Below are 24,048 nucleotides of genomic sequence, written 5' to 3'. Positions count from 1 at the left end.
TAAGGAGTTATTTGAGAGTCCCGGTTTTCTCCACCCTTTCTTACTCAGTAATATTTCTTTTGTAGTCAATATTCAATTTAATTATTTTTACACGCATTTAGTTCATCACATATGTCAAGATCAGGACAATAATTTGACATCCTATTGCAAGTGTTTTCTGCCAACCCTTTGTGGCACTAGACACATACATCCGATATCTACGTCATATTAGTCAGATTTCTCTCCTCCATTTTGAACACACATACAGTTTTTCAACATCATATTTATCCCTATTTTCAAAAAAAAATATTTTAGACACTAATCACATTAGATTATTCATTTTAAACATTACCTTTATTTATTCTTGCATCTTTCTGGATAGAACCATTTATTCATTTACTTTCACTGCATGTCCCTATTCCTTTTTACTGTACCCACTTACTTATAAAATACTTGATCATTTTCGAGTGTACCCAATTTAATTATTCGTTTACTTATCCACAAACAATAGTATTCTACGTTATTTCCACATTATTCAATTCACTGCGATAGAGAAGAAGGAAAGAAGATAGTAAACGTTCTGAATGCTAGAAGAGAAAGGTTGACAACACGAAAAGAAACAGAAGTAGTGTTGGCAACGACTGGGGTTACCTGGTGGTCGACAGACACCTGACAATGCAAAGAGTGCATGTCCCCTGAGGATTAACAAGCCTCATCTGAGGACATGTACCTTTAAATACACAACATGGTGCAAACATAAGCCCTTTCTGGTCTTTAAGTATATTAGAAATTAATTATTATCTTGTGGAGTTCTTTGCACTTCTCAAGGTTACCATAAGCATCATAATTCATAAAGTTTTCAGGTTTCTCACACTACGTGGCCCTATCTTCATAATTAGACTGGCAACAGTAAGTATTCATTTGAACATAAACAGTTACCAAGGAAAGCTAATAATAAAATAAACAACAACGTGCCCCAGGTCTCAAGATAAAAAAAACAATAATTCACTTTGAGCCAACACTCAGATTTTGGTATTCAGAATGAATCATCTTTGACTGTACGAGTTTCTCCACTATGATAATGTTACATCCGACAATACCATAAGGTGACGTTTTCTTTCAGCTGATCAACTTCTATGAATGTATCTATTTGCTTGTTGTGGAAGAGGAAGGAGTTCATTTATGATACTGGCTTCAAAATAAGAGATTTAAATAAGGTTTAAACTAGTGTTCATTTTCCTGCGTTTTCATTTCAGACTGACTGAAGAAGAGTAAGTAAATATACAAAAATATTTTTTACGATTGAGGCCAATAATACACCAAATTAGCATCCATGGCATAAAACATATAGACAAATGTGAGTTGAGTTCCTACATTTTTTTCACATGTCATATTTTTCCGCTTATGGTGTGCAAAATGTGGATAGGACAGTTTGGACATTGAAAACGCTTTAACCACTCTCATAACAAGTGATGAGAATACCCTGACAGATAACCTAGCGATACGCAAGATGAAATATGTAATGGCCATGTGAAAGCTTCTGATGCTGTTTGACTCGAATAAATGCCTCCGAAGTAGCTACACAACAGACGCTTTCACACAACTGGGTGCAACGGAAGAGAGAAGATTCTGTACATCTCGAATAAGACAAATACCTAAGTAAATCACTTCCTGAAAGTAACCTATAGTGTTAAAATGTGTGAGTGGCTTGCTCACAGCAATCGGCTGTACTGTGGGGCTATTCCCCCAAACGTATATTTATCAGTTCAGAGTGAATGCTATAGTTAACTATCTGAAAAGTCATTTAATAGTGCTCAATATCTCTCGTAGGTGAAATCATAATACATAAATGACTCAGTGTTACCAGCGACCAGCGGGCAAGTTTGGAAGGTGGGAGACGAGATACTGGCAGAAGTAAAGCTGTGAGGACCGGCCGTGAGTCGTGCTTCGGTAGCTCAGATGGTACACTTGCCCGCAAAAGGCAAATGTCCCGAGTTCGAGTCTCGGTCGGGCACACAGTTTTAATCTGCCAGGAAGTTTCATATAAGCGCACACTCTGCTGCAGAGTGAAAATCTCATTCTGGAAACATCCCCCAGGCTGTGGCTAAGCCATGTCTCCGCAGTATCCATTCTCTCAGGAGTGCTAGTTCTGCAAGGTTCGCAGGAGAGCTTCTGTAAAGTTTCGAAGGTAGGGGACTAGATACTGGCAGAAGTAAAGCTGTGAGGACCGGGCGTGAGTCGTGCTTCGGTAGCTCAGATGGTAGAGCACTTGCCCGCGAAAGGCAAATGTTCCGAGTTCGAGTCTCGGTCGGGCACACAGTTTTAATCTGCCAGGAAGTTTCATATCAGCGCACACTCCGCTGCAGAGTGAAAATCTCATTCTGGAATGTACATGTGCGAAGTTGCAACAATGAGAAGCAACTGCTCTGCGCTACTGTTCACTATTACCACTGTATTGTTGGATAATTTAATTATATTCAGAAGAGAAATTACAGCTGGGTCAAATTGACCCCTTCCGCCATTCTAGTGTTAAAAAGGAACTAAAGATGTTCAACAGTTTTCGCAAATAAGATATTAATGAATACAGAAACTGTATTCATGCATGTATTCATGAAACTGCATTTGACGCTCTGCAGCATGTTACAAACTAATATTTGAAACAGATACTTATAAATCTGCGGCGTAGTGTCAAAATGACGAGGTATATCGGCGGTTTGTTATTAGTATTTCTTTTCTCACGTTTCGTGCTTATATGTGAGACTATATTTTGACGTTGTCGACATCAGTGGTTTTAGATGCTGACCACTTACTCAGCTGAGCGAGGAAGGAAGGGAACAGGACTGTCTATATACCTCCGTACAATCCCTAATTTCTCTCGTCTACGCGGTCCTTACGCTAAATGTACGATTGCGACACTAGAAACGTTCAGCAGTCAGCTGTAAACGCTGGTTCTCTAAAATTTCTCAACAGTGTTTCGCAAATTGAACGTCGTTTTCCCTCCAGGGATTACCATTTTAGTTCACGAAGCATCTACTTATTACTGGCATATTGATCGAAGCGCTGGCAACAAATCTAGGAGCAAGTCTCTTAATTGCCGTCTTTATTGTGTCGATGTCTTCCTTTAACCCGACCGTGTGGGGATCCCACATTCAAGAAGAGATCACAATAGTCTTCTGTACTGGATCTCGTTTTTTGATGAGCTATACTTTTCTAGGATTCCTCCAATTAACCGAAGTCGACCATTGAACATTCCAGCTACCGATCTTACCTGCGTATTTCATTTCACACCGCTTTGCGACGTTACTGCTAGTTATGGAGTCAACGTAACTAAGTCAAGGAACACACAACTAATACCGTATTCGAACATATGTTCATTGTCCGTACTTATCTGCATAACTTACATTTTTCTACATTTAGAGTAATCTTTGTTTATCACACGGAATAGAAATTTTGTCTACGTCATCCTGTATCCTCCCACACTCAACGACGATATTTTCCCGTGTATTGAAGTGCTGTTAGCAAAGATTCACGGGTCGCTGCTCACATTGTCCGTCTGCTCTTTTCTGTTTCCAGAGAACAAAAGAGGTCCTGTCACTCTTCCATGGAATACTGATGACGATACCCTTGCATCTGATAAACATTCATCGTCCAAGACAACGTACTGAGTTCTATTATTTAAGAGTTCTTCGTGCCACTCACATAGCTGAGAACCATGGCATCTGCTCGGACCTTCCTTTACAGTCTTTAGCGGGACTCTGGGTCAAACGCTTTCCAGAAATCTAGGAACATGGAGTCTTCCTGTTGTTCTTCATCCATGGTTCACAGGATATCATACGAGAAAAGGACAAGATGAGTATCGCACTAGCGGTACTTTCTAAATCCGTTCTGATTTATAAACAAAAGCTTTTCTGTCTGAAGGAAAATTATTATATTGAACTCATAACATGCTCAAGAATTCTGCAACAAATTTACGTTAACGACAGACGTAGAGAAAAATGCATTCTTGTACTTCCAAAAATATAACAGCTAAAATAGTATAACTTGAGAACATTGTGTACCACATAATGCTCGATATTCTGTGCATTTTTTGTTTGAAACTGCGCATCGACATACATTTTGTAAGGATTTGAATTTTTAGTTACCATTGTTTCTATATCGTATCTTTCCTCGTAAACTAATCAAACAATAAAACTGGAATTTCACAGTTTACGTCTAAATAAGAGGGTAATACAACATGTGGAACAGATTTTTGTTGAAGGTCGTAGTTGCTTTGAAATTAATTTTTCAGTTTTGAGTTATCCAGGATTGTGCTTTTTTGTCAAATTTTAAAGAAGACCTTTTCTCAGAGAAAAGATAACGGAAAAGTCCTGCTCAGGATTATTCAGTATGTAATTCTTAAGAACTGTGGCCAATATTGGGATATTAGTTTTTATAGTTCTTGAGAAGATGTACATTATAGCTCCAAAAATCAGTTTACGGCAATTTACCCATAAAGTTTTTATTTCAGTTTCTGACAATTTTGTTATACCTCTAGTAACTAATGCTGACCATACTCATAATCTTTATTCTTTTCCTAGTCTTCTTGAAGAAAGTTTTTCTAACTGAGAAGTGAAATACCAATTTTCACTAATCCCAGCTTTAAAAGTACTTTATTAGTTCCTTAATAAAGATTTATTTTCAAAAAATCTTTCAGTCAATATTTTACACCTCCCTCCAAAAGGGTCAAATTTCAAAAAACACTGAAACACGTATTACTTTATTTCTGACGGAGAAACAAATACCGATTTTTGTAGGTCTTGTTTCAAAGCTGCCTTGAGAGCGATTTATTTTCAAAAAACCTTTCATTCCCTCTTTCACCCTCTAAGGAGAATTTCGAAAAATTTTGTCTTTAACGACGGCTACACTGTAAGGTTAACACTTCTGCACATTTCAAGTTTCTATCCTTAGGGATTTGGGCTGGGTGATAATGAGTCAGTGACTCAATCAGTCAGTCTGGATACTGCCTTTTATATGAAATTTATCGTAACTAATATATTCCCTCTCAAACCAACGCTTCAATTCATGGAACAAATACCAGGAGTAAAAATAATCTTTGCAAACGGATGAAGTCACGTACTTTGTTTCATAAAAACATTCACTACTCAGGAGTAGATATTTTCGACAGACTGACAGTAACCATAAAGAAATTAGTGAGTACTAATGTACATTTTAAGAGGCAACTACAGGGGTTTATTGGTGGCCAACTTCTACTCTATTGAAACATGTCTTAGTAGAACAATTATTATTAAATGTACTACGTGACCTCAGCCCTGGTAATATCTGACTTCAACCTGAATTCAGTGCAGTAATGTGGTCTGTGGAAGCAAGTCTTGTAAGCTGCAATAGCATAGAAATTACCTAATGGGTTTGGTATGCATTATTCTCTGTGGGTAGTTGTTTATTTATTCTGAATATGAAGAGAATATATAAAATATATTTCTGTATATTCTTAATATCTGTGGACGTAATATTATCGTAACAGTTGTTTTATAAGTATACATTATGCATTTTTGTTATTCTGACATGTCCTATATCCTCGAAGATTACCTCACTATGGGTCTGTGAGACGAGTGGTGTATGCCATCGAACCTAACAGAGAGAAAGAGAAGGTTGGAGCCGATGGTCCGCTACTTGGTTATAGCACTGATGCGGCTGGCGAATTTGAAGTCCCAAACCCAGATGGACGAATCACAGATAATGTTTCCACATGACCTCACTCCATGAGCTATTGCAGAGCTCTGTGATTGGAGATACATTGTTTGCTCCTGGTATGAGGCAGCTTTTATCACTCTCTCTGCATGTCTCTGGTAAATACCGATGATGAAAAGTTCTTCAACCCCAGGGAATTGAACTAAGTAGCATTAAGTGGAGTGCCGTTCACTACGCTTTAGCCATTACCGGCCCCAGTCGTTTTACTGCCATAAAACTTTATCGCCTGTTATAAATAAAGTTTTTGAGTGACCCATGGGGGGTAGCTAGGCCACCTAATATCGTAAAACTTTTTATTGTTCTGCACACAGTGATCATTCCATGAGGAGCAGGTAGCGTTGGTCGGAAGAGGTAATTGTTTAGTTTAGGTAAACGGAAATAGCAATTGCACAGAGCATTGTTTATGTTGTTGACGGCAGTCAGGGTACCAATATAGGTACTACTGAGCTTAACGCCCTCTTTAACGCTAGCAATAACAACGCATTTTCTATAACGCGCATTACCAAAGGGGGAAGGAGGTACTTTATGTCCATTCTAAAAGAAACTGGAAAAAAACTTAGGTTGTTGCTGTTGACTTACATGAACAACGCACTTTTTAAGAGATACTTACAAGTAGGTAGGGTACAGAAACTGAAAATGTGTTCCATCAGACTCTTTGCAGTATAAAAGTACTTTCAATAACTTGTGCTACCGACTTGGCGGGGAGGGGGTACTTTACGTCCATCGTAAAAAAAATTAAAATGGCGAAATTGGTTGACTTTTACTCACAACATACTTTTTAAAGAGATACTGATGTATATATAAAGTCCTGGACCTATAATGATTGATTACAACATTCATTGGCGAAAGTGGTATCTACTAGTAAGACCTAAATTTTACGGTTAAGTTTAACTGAAAACATGTATGCCATCTGATAAAAAATTAATTAAAAACATTTTTTTAATTTTGGGACATAAGGTAACTGGCTAGATTACAATAAATTCCTAATGGTGGGCATTGTTGTGACTCTCTTGCACACGTTGGAGTTTTGTAGTAGATACAACAGCGAGGAACAGATGCCGTTCATGAACAGAGAATTCAGATATTAATTTAGTCTACTTCTACCATCAAACAGTAAAAATAATACATCAGTTTGCTGCGGTATTTGTAGCGTCAGTTGCTAACAGTAGATTTGAACGTAGAAATATACAGGCTGTAAATTTTAAGTTGATAAACCAGAATAACTCGAAAAATAAGCTTCATACGAAAAAATATGTAGAATCCGAAGTTGATTATTTTCGAGGGGGACATCTGCTGGTGCTAACATTAGCCCGCCACCCCAACCCCTTGGGTTCAAAATGGTTCAAATGGCTCTGAGCACTATGGGACTCAACTGCTGTGGTCATAAGTCCCCTAGAACTTAGAACTACTTAATCCTAACTAACCTAAGGACAGCACACAACACCCAGCCATTACGAGGCAGAGAAAATCCCTGACCCCGCCGGGAATCGAACCCGGGAACCCGGGCGTGGGAAGCGAGAACGCTACCGCACGACCACGAGATGTGGGCCAACCCCTTGGGGGTGGGGCGGTAGGAAACTTCAAAATTTCAAGTGCGAACCCCCATTTTTTTATTGCAGAATCAGTTTCTACACAAGGAATTACGTACATTTTGTCTTAAACATTTGTTTTGATTCTTGGTTGTTGGAGCTGTAATTCAAGAAAATCCATGTTCTCATTTTTGCGTGGAAAATGGTTACGGATAAATAAAAAATACTTATTTAGTTCGTAAATTCTGATTCGCTAAAACTGAAACTCTCCCTCTCTCCCCATAGGGTGGGGTTTGAGAGAGAGGAATTAGAGTTTTACAAATGTTTACTCAAATGTTAATTTAATATATTAATTTAATATTTAATTTTGAGAGAGAGGAATTAGAGATTTAGAAGTGTTGACCCAAATATTAATTTAATATTTGGATCAACATTTGTAAAACTCTAACTCCTCTCTTTGAAAACCCACCCCATGGGGAGAGAGGGAGAGTTTTAATTTTAGTGAATCAAAATTTACAAAGTAAATAAGTATTTTTTATTTATTTTTGTTTTTTAATTATTTATCTGTAACCATTTTGAACGCAAAAATGAGAATTTTCTTAAATTACAGTGCGAACTATCAAGAATCAAAACAAATGTTCAAGTAAAAATGTACGTAGTTTTTTTTATGTAGAATCTGATTCTGCAAGTCTTTTGATTTGACGCCACTTCGGCGACTTGCGCGTCGTTGGGGATGAAAGAAGAAAGGGAAAAGGACTGTCTTTATGCCTCCATACAACCCCTAATTTCTCTCATCTTGTCTATGCGGTCCTTATGCTAAATGTACTTTGGCGACAGTAGAAACGTTCAGCAGTCAGCTGTAAACGCTGGTACTCTAAATTTTCTCAACATTGGTTCGCAAACAGAACGTCGTTTTCCCTCCAGGGTTTAGCATTTTAGTTCACGAAGCATCCGCTTATTACTGGCATATTGATCGAAGCGGTGGTAACAAATCTAGGAGCAAGTCTCTTAACTGTCGTCTTTATTGTTTATATGTCTTCCTTTAATCTGACTGTGTGGGGATCCGACACTGAATAACAGATCACAATAGTGTTTGTACGGTATCTCGTTTATTGATGAGCTATACTTTTCTAGAATTCCCCCAATAAGCCGAAGTCGACCATTGGCCATTCCAGCTACCGACCTTACCTGCGGGTTTCATTTTACACCGCCAACTACCCAGAATCAAAACAAATATTTAAGTTAAAATGTACGTAGTTTTTTATGTAGAATCTGATTCTGCAATAAAAAAATGGGGGTTCCCATTTGAAATTTTAAAGTTGCCTCCCGCCCCACCCCCAGGGGGCTGGCGTGGCGGGCTAATTTTAGCACCAGCAGATGTCCCCTTCGAAAATAATCAACTTCGGATTCTACACATTTTTTTGTGTGAAGGTTATTTTTCGAGTTATTCTGATTTGTCAACTCTGAGATTTGCACCCTGTATACAGATACAAAGTCTGTCACTCTTCAGTACAATGTCTATTCAGAAGACGTCGAGTCCTGGCCTGTATGTACATCTGTGGACCGGCAAACACACAAAATGGGGCCAATCCATGCATTACAATGAAATGAACACCCTTAGCTGCTTACAGGCGTTGACATACGCAACGGGGACAGCTGAAAACGTGTGCCCCGACCGGGACTCGAACCCGGGATCTCCTGCTTACATGGCAGACGCTCTAGCCATTTTTTTTAAATCTCATTTTGTTCTATGTTGTTCGTTGACTTTGTTCGTAGCGGACGTCCGATGACACTCGGTCAGGTAGTCCGTTGATTCGTTCACTCGGTTTTTTATTAGAGAGGGTAGCTAAACCCTTTGACCGAACACGCCGAGCTGCCGTGCCGGCGTCCATCTGAGACACCGAGGACACAGAGAATAGCGCGACTGCAGGGGTTTATCTCTAGCACGCCTCCCGTGAAACCCACATTCTCAACGTATTGTTCCGCACTACATTTGTAGTGCCCCCGCCCATTATACTCATTACTCACGGCGCGTTGCCGATTCCCGTAAGAGTTCGGGCAGTGTTTGTGCATTCGCACAGAAGAAGAAGATGGTCAAGTGGCCGGTGAGCCTTAACTATATATATACTAACAAGGGAACCTCCCCATCGCACCCCCCTCAGATTTAGTTATAAGTTGGCGCAGTGGATAGGCCTTGAAAAACTGAACACAGATCAATCGAGAAAACAGGAAGAAGTTGTGTGGAACTATGAAAAAAATAAGCAAAACATACAAACTGAGTAGTTTATGTGCAATATAAGCAACATAAAGGACATCACAACCCCAGGAGCGCTGTGGTCCCGTGATTAGCGTGATCAGCTGCGGAACGAAAGGTCCTTCGTTGAAGTGTACCCTCGAGCGAGAACTTTAGTTTTTTATTTTCAGACAATTATCCAAGTTCAGGCACTCACACATAATCAACTTCGCTCTCCAAAATTCCAGGACATGTTCAGATTTGCTTGGACATATGCAGGATCTAACGGTCTACACACGGAAAAATTTGAAAACATTAAAAACATATGTTTTGACAGAGCACAGGGAAAACTGTGCGACTGTGAAACTGTTGCATTCATTTGTTGCAGTTTATGTGACAAAATCTTATGTTTTCATCACTTTTATGGGAGTAATTATCACATCTACAAGAAAACCTAAATCGGGTGAAGTAATCTTTTTACCCATTCGCCAAGTGTGCAAGTTAGGTGGGTTGACAACATATTCCTGTCATGTGACGCACATGCCGTCACCAGTGTCGTATAGAATATATCAGACGTGTATTCCTGTGGAGGAATCGGTTGACCTATGAGCTTGCGATCAAATGTCGGTTCCCATTGGAGCGGCACGTCCTTTCGTCTACTAATCGCACGATTTTGCGGTGAGGTCGCAAAACACAGACACTAAACTTATTACAGTGAACAGAGACAGAAATCGTTTCACTCGAGGGAAGACTTGAAACAAGGACCTCTCATTCCGCAGCTGCTCACGCTAACCACGGGACCACGACGCTCCTGAGCTCACACTCTCCTTGATGTTGCCTGTCTTGCGCATGGACTACTCAGTTTGTATATTTTGCTTAGTTTTTTCATAGTTCCACATAACTTCTTCCTGTTTTCTCGATTGCTCTGTGTTCAGTTTTTCAAGGCCTATACACTGTGCCAACTTATAACTAAATCTGAGGGGGCTGTGACGGGGAGGTTCCCTTGTAAGAAGGTATCTGTTCTTTCGGACATGTCCGAAAGAACCGATACCATCTCAGTATACAGAGTGTTACAAAAAGGTACGACCAAACTTTCAAGAAACACAAAGAAAGAAAATATGTTATGTGGACATGTGTCCGGAAACGCTTACTTACCATGTTAGAGCTCATTTTATTACTTCTCTTCAAATCACAGCAACAGAACGTACCAGCGTGACTTCAAACACTTTGTTACAGGAAATGTTCAAAATATCCTCTGTTAGCGAGGATACATGCATCCACCCTCCGTCGCATGGAATCCCTGATGCGCTGATGCAGCCCTGGAGAATGGCGTATTGTATCACAGCCGTCCACAATACAAGCACGAAGAGTGTCTACATTTGGTACCGGGGTTGCGTAGACAAGAGCTTTCAAATGCCCCCATAAATGAAAGTCAAGAGGGTTGAGGTCAGGAGGGCGTGGAGGCCATGGAGTTGGTCCGCCTCTACCAATCCATCGGTCACCGAATCTGTTGTTGAGAAGCGTACGAACACTTCGACTGGAATGTGCAGGAGCTCCATCGTGCATGAACCACATGTTGAGTCGTACTTGTAAAGGCACATGATCCCGTATGAAATCATGATAACGGGCTGCATTGAGCGCAGGTGGACGAAACTGAAATGAGCTCTAACATGGAAATTGAGCGTTTCCGGACACATGTCCACATAACATCTTTTCTTTATTTGTGTGTGATGAATGTTTCCTGAAAGTTTGGCCGTACCTTTTTGTAACACCCTGTATATACAATCCATGCATGTTCGAACTTGCAGTGCACCCGCCGCAGAAGCTCCGGAGAGGGGACGCTTGCCTCTCATTGGCAGCGGCGAAATCGTTGGTGGCAGCGCTCTCGCGCCGCGGTGGCGGCTGTAGGAAACACGGCGCCTAACTGGTCGCGCGCGTATTTCAAAGTGCGGCCCACAGTGGCCGATACTGTAGGCATAAGGTACCCCCCCCCCCCCAATTCCCTCCTCTGAAATCCGAGGGTTAAATAACCGAGGGAGGTGCCTCAGTGATAAGGCACTTGAATTGCGTTCTGGGGGAAGGCAGTTCAAATGTCGAGCGAAGCAGCCATGGTAGTTTTCGTATATCGCTTAAGGGAAATGCTGTGTTGTTTTCTCCGAAAAGCACACGGCCATTTTCCTGTTTCATTCTTCCCTGCTGCTTTTGTTGTAGCCTCGTCGCCGATGGGACACAAAAGCCCTAAATTCTTTTCCCTCCATCCTTCACTTTGCCACTCTCCACTTTCAGCTCGTCAGCTCTCGGCCTGCAGAGCCGCCTGCCGTATCGCGTATGAAATCATGATAACGTGCTCCATTGAGCGTAGGTGGAAGAGCATGGGGCCCAATCGAGACATCACCAACAATGCATGCCCAAACGTTCACAGAAAATCTGTGTTGATGACGTGATTGCACAATTGCGTGCGGATTCTCGTCAGCCCACACATGTTGATTGTGAAAATTTAAAATTTGATCACGTTGGAATGAAGCCATACTGATGAAACTAAAATGAGCTCTAACATGGAAATTAAGCGTTTCCAGACACATGTCCACATATCTTTTCTTTATTTGTGTGTGACTAATGTTTCCTGAAAGTTTAGCCGTACCTTTTTGTAACACCCTGTATACACTAAGAAGGTATCTGTTCTTTCGGACATGTCCGAAAGAACAGATACGATCTTAGTATATATACAATCCATGCATGTTCGGACTTGCAGTGCACCTGCCGCAGAAGCTCCGGAGAGGGGACGCTTGCCTCTCATTGGCAGCGGCGAAATCGTTGGTGGCAGCGCTGTCGTGCCGCGGTGGCAGCTGTAGGAAACACGGCGCCTAACTGGTCGCGCGCGTATTTGAAAGTACGGCCCACAGTGGCCGATACTGTAGGCATAAGGTACACCCATCCCCCCCATTCCCACCCCTGCAATCCGAGGGTTAAATGACCGAGGGAGGTGCCTCAGTGATAAGGCACTTGAACTGCGTTCTGGGGGAAGGCAGTTCAAATGTCGAGCGAAGCAGCCATGGTAGTTATCGTATATCGCTTAAGGGAAATGCTGGGTTGTTTTCTCCGAAAAGCACACGGTCATTTTCGTGTTTCATTCTTCCCTGCTCGTCGTCGATGAATCGCTAAAGCCCTGAATTCCTTCCCCTCCATCCTTAACCTCGTCACTTTCCACTTTCAGCTGGTCAGTTCTCGGCCTGCAGCGGCCGCCCGCCGCCGCCTCGGCCAGCGGGCTGCCGCTGTGGCTGTCGGCGTCCCGGGCAGACACACTGCAGAAGGCGCTGCGCCGCGCCACGGCAGCCCTCCGCGCCACGCCGCACTAGCGCCAGCCGGCGGCGCTTATTGATCCGTCTGGCGCCAGCGCTGCAGCCTCCTGTCCCGCCACACTGCCGGCGATCGCCGGACACTGCGCCGCCCTCGCCGGAGCCGCCTCGCCCAGCCACAACTGAGATTAAGAAATAGCTTCGACAGGGGATCTCAAGTTGGTTCCGTATTTCTAGATTTCCGGAAAGCTTTTGACACCGTTACTCACAAGCGACTTCCAATCAAGCTGCGGGTATCGTCTCAGTTGTACGACTCGATTCGTGATTTCCTGTCAGGAACGTCGCAGTTCGTAGTAATAGACGGCAAATCATCGAGTAAAACTGCAGGTGTTCCCCAGGGAAGCGTCCTGGGACCTCTGCTGTTCCTGATCTATATGAATGACCTGTGTGACAATCTGAGCAGTTCTCTTAGGTTGTTAGCAGATGATGCTGTAATTTACCGTCTAGTAAGGTCATCCGAAGACCAGTATCAGTTGCAAAGCGATTTAGAAAAGATAGCTGTATGGTGTGGCAGGTGGTAGTTGACGCTAAATAACGAAAAGTGTGAGGTGCTCCACATGAGTTTCAAAAGAAATCCGTTGGAATTCGATTACTCGATAAATAGTACAATTCTCAAGGCTGTCAATTCAACTAAGTACTCGGGTGTTAAAATTACGAACAACTTCGGTTGGAAAGACCACATAGGTAATATTGTGGGGAAGGCGAGCCAAAGGTTGCGTTTCGTTGGCAGGACACTTAGAAGATGCAACAAGTCCACTAAAGAGACAGCTTACACTACACTCGTTCGTACTCTGTTAGAATATTGCTGCGCGGTGTGGGATCCTTACCAGGTGGGATTGACGGAGGACATCGAGAGGATGCAAAAAAGGGCAGCTCGTTTTGTATTACCACGTAATAGGGGAGAGAGTGTGGCAGATATGCTACCCGAGTTGGGATGGAAGTCATTAAAGCAAAGACGTTTTTCGTCGCGGCGAGATCTATTTAAGAAATTTCAGTCACCAACTTTCTCTTCCGAATGCGAAAATATTTTGTTGAGCCCAAACTACATAGGTAGGAATGATCATCAAAATAAAATAAGAGAAATCAGAGCTCCAACAGAAAGGTTTAGGTGTTCGTTTTTCCCGCGCGCTGTTCGGGAGTGGAATGGTAGAGAGATAGTATGATTGTGGTTCGATGAACCCACTGCCAAGCACTTAAATGGGAATTGCAGAGTAATCATGTAGATGTAGATGTAGATGAACAAACTATTACTCATAACATTACTAGCAGAGCACACTGTTAGTTTTGGAGTGTTGTACACGGCGTGGAACTCGTACTAGGCCGTCACGTTCCCCTCCTCCGTGACAGACCGTGGCAGAGAAGGTTAATGTGTCAGACCAGTGATTCTCAAACTGTGTGGCGTGACCCACAAGGGGCAGGTGAATGGCTCCCAAAAGAGCTTGCGGTATGTTGACATATTCAGTGTTAAAAAAAAAGTATCGAATACTTTGAGATGTGGTAGTACTCATCGAAACAAGAAAAATAATCACGATATACATGGGTTCGAAAACGCATACTTTCTGCGACAAACATGTGTTTGATACTAAAATGTAGACTTTCACGGTCGGAAATGTCATGTTCATTATACTTATCCGGGCTGTTGTAAGTAGGCTGTTTAGGTTTTTATGTTGGTAACGTCACCTAGCGCTCTGTATGAAAATCACTGGCTGTGCTGTGTGCAGTCTGTGGCTGGTTGGCATTGTTGGAATATTCGCCATTTTAGTGTTGGGCTGTTGGATGTGAACAGCGCGTAGCGTTGCGCAGTTGGAGGTGAGCCGCCAGCAGTGGTGGATGTGGGGAGAGAAATGGCAGAATTTTGAGAGCGGACGATCTGGACGTGTGTCCACCAGAAAGAGTAAATTTGTAATATTGGATATCATGAATGATATATATATTATGACTTTTGAACACTATTAAGGTAAATACATTGTTTGCTCTCTATCAAAATCTTTCATTTGCTTAGTATGCCTATCAGTAGTTAGTGCCTTCAGTAGCTACAATCTTTAATTAGCTGGCAGTATTGGCGCTCGCTGTATTGCAGTAGTTCGAGTAACGAAAATTTTTGTGAGGTAAGTGATTCATGAAAGGTATAGGTTATTGTTAGTCAGGTCCATTCTTTTGTAGGGATTTTTGAAAGTCAGATTGCGTTGCGCTAAAAATATTGTGTGTCAGTTTAGTGTTGATCAGAATAGGTAAAGAGCGAAATGTCTGAGTACGTTCAGTTCTGCTCAGCTGTTTGAAAATCAAATAATGTGAGAGGTTTATCAGCACAGTCATTCATTAATTTTTCTAAGGGGACGTTTAACTGTTATGCCGTGGCCGGTTGATGAATTCTGTGTCAATTCCCAACGTTTCGTCCCCGTCTGCGGAGGACATCTTCAGGGGGGACTGAAGCTCGATGGAAGGTCCAACACACCCACTGGCTTGCTACTGACTGCCGCTAAATTCCGTGTCCGCGCGCTCCCGCGCCGAGGCGTAACGTCACGTGTTTTGAAAACGTCAGTGCAATTGGCCGCTGTCCGCTAACGCCGATCGCCGTTGCCATCACCCAGTAGTGGACGGGTGGTACACATCTTATTCAACACCGGCATCCATATACCGTTTAATTTCACGCCCTCCTCCTTTCGATTGAAATTATTAGGGTGTTTGGCGATTTCGATTGCCTCCCTGTAGAGCCTTTCGAAACAAATATGGTGGCTACCTGGCTGGAAAGCATGCTCCGCAACAGCTGATCGTTCCGTTTCTCCTCTTCTACAACTGTCGTTGTGCTCTTCCAAACGTTTTGAAACAGTTCTTTTAGTAGTACCCACATTAACATCTCGACAGCTGCATGGGATCCTATACAATCCAGCTTTTTCCAATGGTTTGCGAGCGTCCTTGGCAGGTTTAAGGTATTCCTGCATCTTCCTGGTGGGCTTGTAAATTACGGTAATATTTCGCTTCGTCAAGATCCTCCATATTCTTTCCGTTACATTTTTAACAAACGGCAGGAAAACCTTAGATTTTGCAGTAGCCTGTACGTCATTATGGTTTCTGCGTGGCTGTCTCAACGCACGTTTTATTTCGGCGGACGAATATCCGTTCTTCATTAGTGCATTGTGGAGATGTTCCATCTCAGCGTCGAGCAACTCAGGTTCACAAATATTTCTAGCTCTGTCCGCTAACGTCTTTATAACATCCTGCTCGAAGATGTCCTCCGCAGACGGGGACGAAACGTTGGGAATTGACACAGAATTCATCAACCGACCACGGCATAACAACCCGGATAATGATAATGGACAAAACATGTGTTTACAGGAGGTGTTCAACTTGGCGTCCATTCACAACAGTGCACACCGCTACCCTCCGGCGTAAATGACGCATGCTTTGAAGGTACCTGCTGGCACGCATTGAAGATGCGACCTTATAATATACGAACGTCGTTGATTGAGGTGGAGTAGACCAATTCCTTCAAGTTGTAAGTAGGCTGTTTAGGTTTTCTTATTGGTAACGCCACCTCTGTATGAAAATCACTGGCTGTGCTGTGTGCAGTCTGTGGCTGCTTTGCATTGTTGTAATACTCGCCATTGTAGTGTTAGGCAGCTGGATGTTAACAGCGCGTAGCGTTGCGCAGTTGGAGGTGATCCGCCAGCAGTGGTGGATGTGGGGAGAGAGATGGCGGAGTTTTGTAATTTGTCATGAACTGCTGTATATATTATGACTATTAAGGTAAATACATTGTTTGTTCTCTATTAATATCTTTCATTTGCTATCTATCCCTATCAGTAGTTAGTGCCTTCCGTAGTTTGAATCTTTTATTTAGCTGGCAGTAGTGGCGCTCGCTGTTTTGCAGTAGTTCGAGTAATGAAGATTTTTGTGAGGTAAGTGATTTCTGAAACGTACAGGTTAATGTTAGTCAGGGCCATTCTTTTGTAGGAATACTGAAAGTCAGATTGCGTTGCGCTAAAAATATTGTGTGTCAGTTTAAGCACAGTCATGTATAAATTTTTCTAAGGGGACGTTTCAAAGTGTCCTCATAACCAAAAGTATAGGCGATCGAGGTCTGGGGAACGAGCAGGCAAGAGTGTGACTCCCCCTCCCCCCCCCCCCCATTTCCTCCCCGACCTATCCAGCGGAGCGGTCCTGAAATGTCTTCGTCAGATGTTCGCGCACATTGTGACGAAAGTGTGCCAGTACAAAATCATGCGTGAACCACACTTCTGCGGCACACTCCTGCAACAACCACTGACGGAACCGCCGTCTGCAATGATACTGCTGCAATGGCACATCCTCCAGCAAGACAGGCAATACATTAATGAGAAAGTCAAGATAATGCACCCCAGTTAACCTTTCTGGTAGCAAGTATGGTGCTACTGATCTACTGCCAAGTACGTTTGCCCATAGGTCGATTGATAATTGGTGTTGATGCCCCCTTTCCTGAATTTCTTGGGGATTTACATCTATCCTTACATGTTGGTTATGGAAATTCACAACCCTATCACTTGTGAACCCTTCCTCATCGATAAATAAAATCTTGGATGCGAAAAGTGGATCTGCGGCGTATTTCTGCAACAACCACTGACAGAACAGCCGTCTGCCACGATCATCCTGTGGCCTTAGGACCTGAAAGTGATGCAATCATCGCACAATGGTCCCAGGGGTTTCTTCGACCGAACGTAACAGACGCTCCTCCGTGTTCAAAAAAATGATTCAAATGGCTCTGAGCGCTATGGGACTTAACTTCTGTGGTCATCAGTCCTCTAGAACTTAGAACTACTTAAACCTAACTAACCTAAGGACATCACACACATCCATGCCCGAGGCAGGATTGGAACCTGCGACCGTAGCAGTCACGCGGTTCCAGACTGTAGCGCATAGAACCGCTCGGCCACCACGGCCAGCGCTCCTCCATGACAGGCGTGCCGACTGTGCGGGGCCTTCCATCGTTCGTCTTCAGAGGTGCAAGGGAACCTGTGTCCTTCAGACGCTGGGAATGTCTGCTGAATAGCTTATCAGAGGACGCCCTGCGCTGTGGATATTTTTCAGGTTAGACGGCACGGGCTGTCAGGCTACGTCCATTTGCTAAACCGTAAGAGAATATCACATGCACCATTTCACATGTCGACCAGTAGGCTTCGATTGCCAATAAGAGGTTGAAGAGAGAAAATGTAAATGTACTACACCATCTGTACGTACAAACAGCGCAGTAACAGTAAACATTTAAGTGAATACACATTTAGAAGAAGGTAAAACACCATGGTACGTACTCAGGGTTGACAGTACTGTACAATAAGACTTACGAACACGATGGAAACTAACCCAGCCTACAATCCAACTCGAACCATATAGCTGACTGCACAACAGGTAATGGTAGGTAGAGAACTGTGAGTAAGGCATCATAACACCCTGCCGACACACCGGATGGAGCGCCAACCTAATGACACATTTTTAAAGTTGTGGTATTCTTTTTGAATCACCCTGTATATCTTTAAGTCATTAACATTGCAAGATTGTGCGATATAAGCCACTGTAAATGTGAAATACTGGGACATAAACAACTGTGTAACCGCCATTATGTTGAATGGAAGCAAGCAAGCAAACGTTCATGCATTGTGCTGTACAGGTGCCCAATGTCAGTTTGTGGGATGGATTTCCATGTTTGTTGCATTTGGTCGGTCAACATAGCGACTGTTAATGCTGTTTGTGGATGACGCTGGAGTTGTCATCCGATGGTCCTATAGGTGTGCTCGACTGTGGACAGATGTGGTGATCGAGGAGATGTAGACACTCCGCAGAGCATCTTGGGTTACAACCGATGTATGTGGCCGAGCATTATCCTGTTGGAAAACACCCCCGTGAATGTTGTTCATGAATGGCAGCACAACAGGTCGAATCCCCTGACTGACGTAGAAATTTGCAGTCAAGGTGCGTGAGATAACCACTAGACTGCTCATTCTGTCATTCGTAATCTACGTCTACATCTGCAGAGCTATTCCGCAAGCCACCGTACAGTGCATGGCGGAGGGTACCCTGTACCACTCATAGTGAGTTCCTTCCGTCTTCAATTGGCAAATAGAGCCCTAATTCCTTGCATATTATCTTCGCTGTCCTTACGCGCAATGCACGTTGGCAGCAGTAGAATCTTTCGTCAGTCAGCTTCAAATATCAGTCCTCTAAACTCTCTCGGTAGTGTTTTTGGAAAAGAATGTCGCCTTCCCTCCAGGGATTTCCATTTCAGTTCTCAAAGCATCTCTGTAACACTTATGTGTTGTTCGAACGTATCGGTAACAAATACAGCAGCCCGGCTCTGAATTGCTTCGATATCTTCCTTCAATCCAACCAAGCATGGATCCCAAGCTCTCGAACATAACTCAGGAATACGGGGCACCAGCGTTCTAATGCGGTCCCCTTTACAGGTTGGCCGCGTGGGGCAGCCGCGCGGTCTAATTGCATCTTGCCACGGTCCGGGCGGCTGCACCCGTCGTAGGTTCGAGTCCTCCCTCGGGCTTGGATGTGTGTGTTGTCTTCAGCGAAAGTTAGTTTAAGTTAGGTTAAGTAGCGTGCAGGCTTATGGACCGATGACCTCAGCAGTCTGGTCACTTAAGAAAAAAATAATAAAAAAATTTACAGTTTGATCCACTCTTTCCTAAAATTCTCCCAAAAAATCGAAGTCGACCATTCGATTTCTGTATTACAGTTCTCTCATTTCACATCGCTTTGGAACGTTACGCGCAGTCATTTAAACGAGTTGTCTGTGTCAAGCAGGCCACTAGTAATACTGCAACCCAACGTTACAGATTTCTCTTTCCACTCATCCTCATTAATTTACATTTTTCCACATTTAGAGCTAGCTACTTTTCATCACATCATTTAGAAATTCTGTGTAAGTTGTCTTGTGTCTTTGTACTCACTCAATGTCGACACCTTACCGTACACCCCACCATCACCAGAAAACAACCGCAGATTGCTACCCAGCCTGTCCACCAAATGTTTTATGTATGTAGCAGACTCCCTGGGGACATACGACACCCCTGTCTCTGATGAACATTCACCGTCGAGGACAACACACTGGGTTCTATTATTTAAGAAGTCTTCGAGCCACTCAAATATCTGTGAACTTATTCAATATGCTCGTACCTTCGTTAACAGTAGGTAATGGGGCAGGGTGTCAAATTCTTTCCGGAAATATTCTAGAAATATGGCATCCGTCTATTGCCCTTCAGCGGTAGCTCAGTGTACCATGTGAGAAAAGGGTAAGCCGTGTTTCGGACGACCGATGCTTTCTAAAACCATACTGATTTGTGGACATAAGCCGGATGCTGTGGCCGAGCGATTCTAGGCTCTTCAGTCTACATCTATCTACATCATATTCCGCAAGCCACCCGACGGTGTGTGGCGGAGGGTACCTTGGGTACCTCTATTGGCTCTCCCCTCTATTCCAGTCTCGTATTGTTCGTGGAATGAAGGATTGTCGTTATGCCTCTGTGTGGGCTCTAATCTCTCTGATTTTATCATCATGGTCTCTTCGCGAGATATGCGTAGGAGGGAGCAATATACTGCTTGACTCCTCGGTGAAGGTATGTTCTCGAAACTTCAACAAAAGCCCGTACCGAGCTACTGAGCGTCTCTCCTGCAGAGTCTTCCACTGGAGTTTATCTATCACTCCGTAACGCTTTCGCGATTACTGAATGATCCTGTAACGAAGCGCGCTGCTCTCCGTTGGATCTTCTCTATCTCTTCTATCAACCCTATCTGGTACGGATCCCACACTGCTGAGCAGTATTCAAGCAGTGGGCGAACAAGTGTACTGTAACCTACTTCCTTTGTTTTCGGATTGCATTTCCTTAGGATTCTTCCAATGAATCTTCGTCTGGCATCTGCTTTAGCAACGATCAACTTTATATGATCATTCCATTTTAAATCACTCCTAATGCATACTCCCAGGTAATTTATGGAATTAACTGCTTCCAGTTGCTGACCGGCTATATTGTAGCTAAATGATAAGGGATCAATCTTTCTATGTATTCGCAGCACATTACACTTGTCTACATTGAGATTCAATTGCCATTCCCTGCATCATGGCGTCAATTCGCTGCAGATCCTCCTGCATTTCAGTACAATTTTCCATTGTTACAACCTCTCGATATGCCACAGCATCATACGCAAAAAGCCTCAGTGAACTTCCGATGTCATCCACAAGGTCATTTATGTATATTTTGAATAGCAACGGTCCTACGACACTCCCCTGCGGCACACCTGAAATCACTCTTACTTCGGAAGACTTCTCTCCGTTGAGGACGACATGCTGCGTTCTGTTATCTAGGAACTCTTCAATCCAATCACACAATTGGTCTGGTAGTCCATATGCTCTTACTTTGTTCTTTGAACGACTGTCGGGAACTGTATCGAACGCATTGCGGAAGTCAAGAAACACGGCATCTACCTGGGAACCCGTGTCTATGGCCCTCTGAGTATCGTGGACGAATAGCGCGAGATGGGTTTCACACGATCGTCTTTTTCGAAACCCATGCTGATTCCTACAGAGCAGATTTCTAGTCTCCAGAAAAGTCATTATACTCGAACATAATACGTGTTCCAAAATTCTACAACTGATAGACGTTAGAGATATAGGTCTATAGTTCTGCACATCTGTTCGGCGTCCCTTCTTGAAAACGGGGATGACCTGTGCCCTTTTCCAATCCTTTGGAACGCTTCGCTCTTCTAGAGACCTACGGTACACCGCTGCAAGAAGGGGGACAAGTTCCTTCGCGTACTCGCGTCTGGAACAGCACTGCTGCTACGGTCGCAGGTTCGAATCCTGCCTCGGGCACGGATGTGTGTGATGTCCTTAGGTTAGTTAGGTTTAAGTGGTTCTACGTCTAGGGGACTGATGACATCAGATGTTAAGTCCCATAATGCTTAGAGATATTGGTCTGCAATTTTGTAGGTGCGTTGTTTTATCGTTCTCATCTACTGGAGTCACCTGCGCTTTTTTCCAGCCGCTTAGGACTTTGGTCTGGGCGATAGATTCACGATAAATGCAAGATAGGTAAGGGGCCAATGGCGTGGAGTACACTTTGTAAAATCGAATTAGGGTTCCATACGGACTTCGTGATTTATTTTCTTTCAAACCTTTCAGTAGTTTCTCTACGCCCGGAATGCTTATTACTATGTTGTTAATACGGGAGTCAATCCGACTGTATGTTAGTATGATTCTCCTGTGTGAACAATTTCTTGGCCGTGAAATTTAAAACCTCGGCTTTCGTTTTGCTATCTGCCACTGTCGCACCATACTGGTTAACAAGGGACTGATGGGCGCTTTAGACCTGCTTAGCGATTTTATATAGGATCAGAATTTTCTCGGGTTCCTTGCCATATCTTTTGCTAAGATATGAAGGTGGTAGTAGTTGTATGCTTTGAGCATAGATCTTTTCACAGACGCAGGGATGTCTACTGACGTTTGTTTGTCGTCATTTGTACGTTCTCTTTTGACCCGAGAGTGCAACAGCCTCTGTTTCCTCAGCATCTTTTGAATTTCGTTATTAACCATGGTGGATCTTTTCCATCCTTTATCCACTTACTAGGCACATAACTCTCCTGTCCACGATTGCAATCTGCTTAAACGTTGCCTATAATTCCTCTACGTCCATCTTACTTACTCACAAAAAGCTGCTCATCTGCGCTATCTAACAGAAACATTCGCCTATCCTTTTTCGTTAATTTTGTTAATTTTCGTAAGCATAGTTCTTATAATGACTTCATGATCGCTAGTCCCCGTTTCTCAATTAACACTGTCGGTAAGCTCCGGCCTATTTGTAGCTACTAGATCTGTTTCCGTGACGTGTGGTCTGCCAAGCTAGCTGCTCAACACAGGTTTCAGAAAACGTGTTCAAAAGTGTTTTGCATGACTGTCTGTTTGTAAGCCCCACAATGAATTCGTAGACATCTTAGTCTATAGTCAGTGGCTTAAAGCCACCTCTAACTAATATTACGTGACCGGGGTGCTTCCGAGCTACTGACCGTAGATTTCCTTTAAATGACTCTAGAACTGTCGCAGCGGAGTGGGTGGCCGGTAAAAACATACAATAGTTAACTTGGTTTCACCTACACCTGTTATCGCGATCAGATAACTTCACACTCAACATCAGTCTCAATAGAGACAATATTTTTGTCAAATTTAATGAATACTACCCCTCCTATGGCCTCTAACCTGTCTTTCTGAAATACGTTCCGCGCTAAATATGTAAGAGTTTTCCACTTCAGGTTTCAGCCACCTCTCGGTCCCAATAATAATTTAAGCGCGAGAACTTTCTCGGAGGGCAATAAATTCAGGAACTTTAATTTGAATATTTCGAGAGTTTACAGATAAGTTTTTGACCGTCGAAGTATCTTTACTCTAAAGCCGTCTGACTTCCCTCGTTGCATGCCTCCTGGCGAGTGTTCATCACGCAAACTACTGTCTTGCCTATAAAACCCTTATGTGCACTCCAGAAGTTCTTTGGTACCCCAGTAGCTGGTTCCTCTGTGTAGTGCTCCCATGACTTACCAAGGGGAGCCCTACAAATCCCCACTTGATAACGCAGGTCCAAAAATCTGCAGCCAACACCGTCATAGAGTCAACGAATCCTTTGGCTGAGACCCTCCACTCGGCTCCAAACCAAAAGATGAACAATGCTGCAAGCTGCGAGCTATGCTTACACTCCACGTGTGAGGCCAGCAGTCTTCACTACCTCCACCGGCCACGTAATGACAACAGAGCCCATACGACAGGCTTCGTTAGTGCCGACGTGAGCCACAACTTGCAGACCACTGCATCTTGCAAGCTCGACAGCCGCAGGCAAGGCCGCCTCCAAATCTCGGATGAGGCTCCACGGCAGACATACCGAGTGCACATTGGGTTTCTTTCCAGGCTTGAACGCCATCTGCCTAAGGGGATCGATAACGCACCTAGCATGGAGCTCCCAGCAACTAGTAAACCACTCGCCCCGTGCGCCTCCTCGGACCCTGCTGAAAGAGCAGCCATCCTCTCACAGGGTGAATGGGTGAGGCCAGGGGCCAGACTCCACGTTGGTCTTCCGTCTCGAACAACATGAACGCGTTGACACCAGCCACGCACCCTGGTGTGAGGGCGGATCTACCGCATCGTGTGCACTAGGAGGTGCCTCGAAGGCAGCGCCAGTGAGCG

General features: G+C 43.5%; 1 protein-coding gene across 1 annotated transcript in view; it reads right to left on the bottom strand.

The window, feature by feature from the left end:
- Nucleotides 1-12,707: 12,707 nt before the first annotated feature.
- LOC124622829 (translation initiation factor IF-2-like) overlaps nucleotides 12,708-24,048 on the bottom strand; it is a 75,496-nt gene continuing 64,155 nt past the window's right edge. Inside the window, exon 3 of the mRNA XM_047148621.1 lies at nucleotides 12,708-12,967. Coding sequence (XP_047004577.1) covers nucleotides 12,708-12,967 — 260 coding nt within the window. The remainder of the gene's footprint in view (nucleotides 12,968-24,048) is intronic.

Source organism: Schistocerca americana, chromosome 7 (genome assembly GCF_021461395.2).
Source record: "Schistocerca americana isolate TAMUIC-IGC-003095 chromosome 7, iqSchAmer2.1, whole genome shotgun sequence".
Lineage (NCBI taxonomy): Eukaryota > Metazoa > Arthropoda > Insecta > Orthoptera > Acrididae > Schistocerca > Schistocerca americana.
This window is presented reverse-complemented; position numbering and strand designations above follow the sequence as displayed.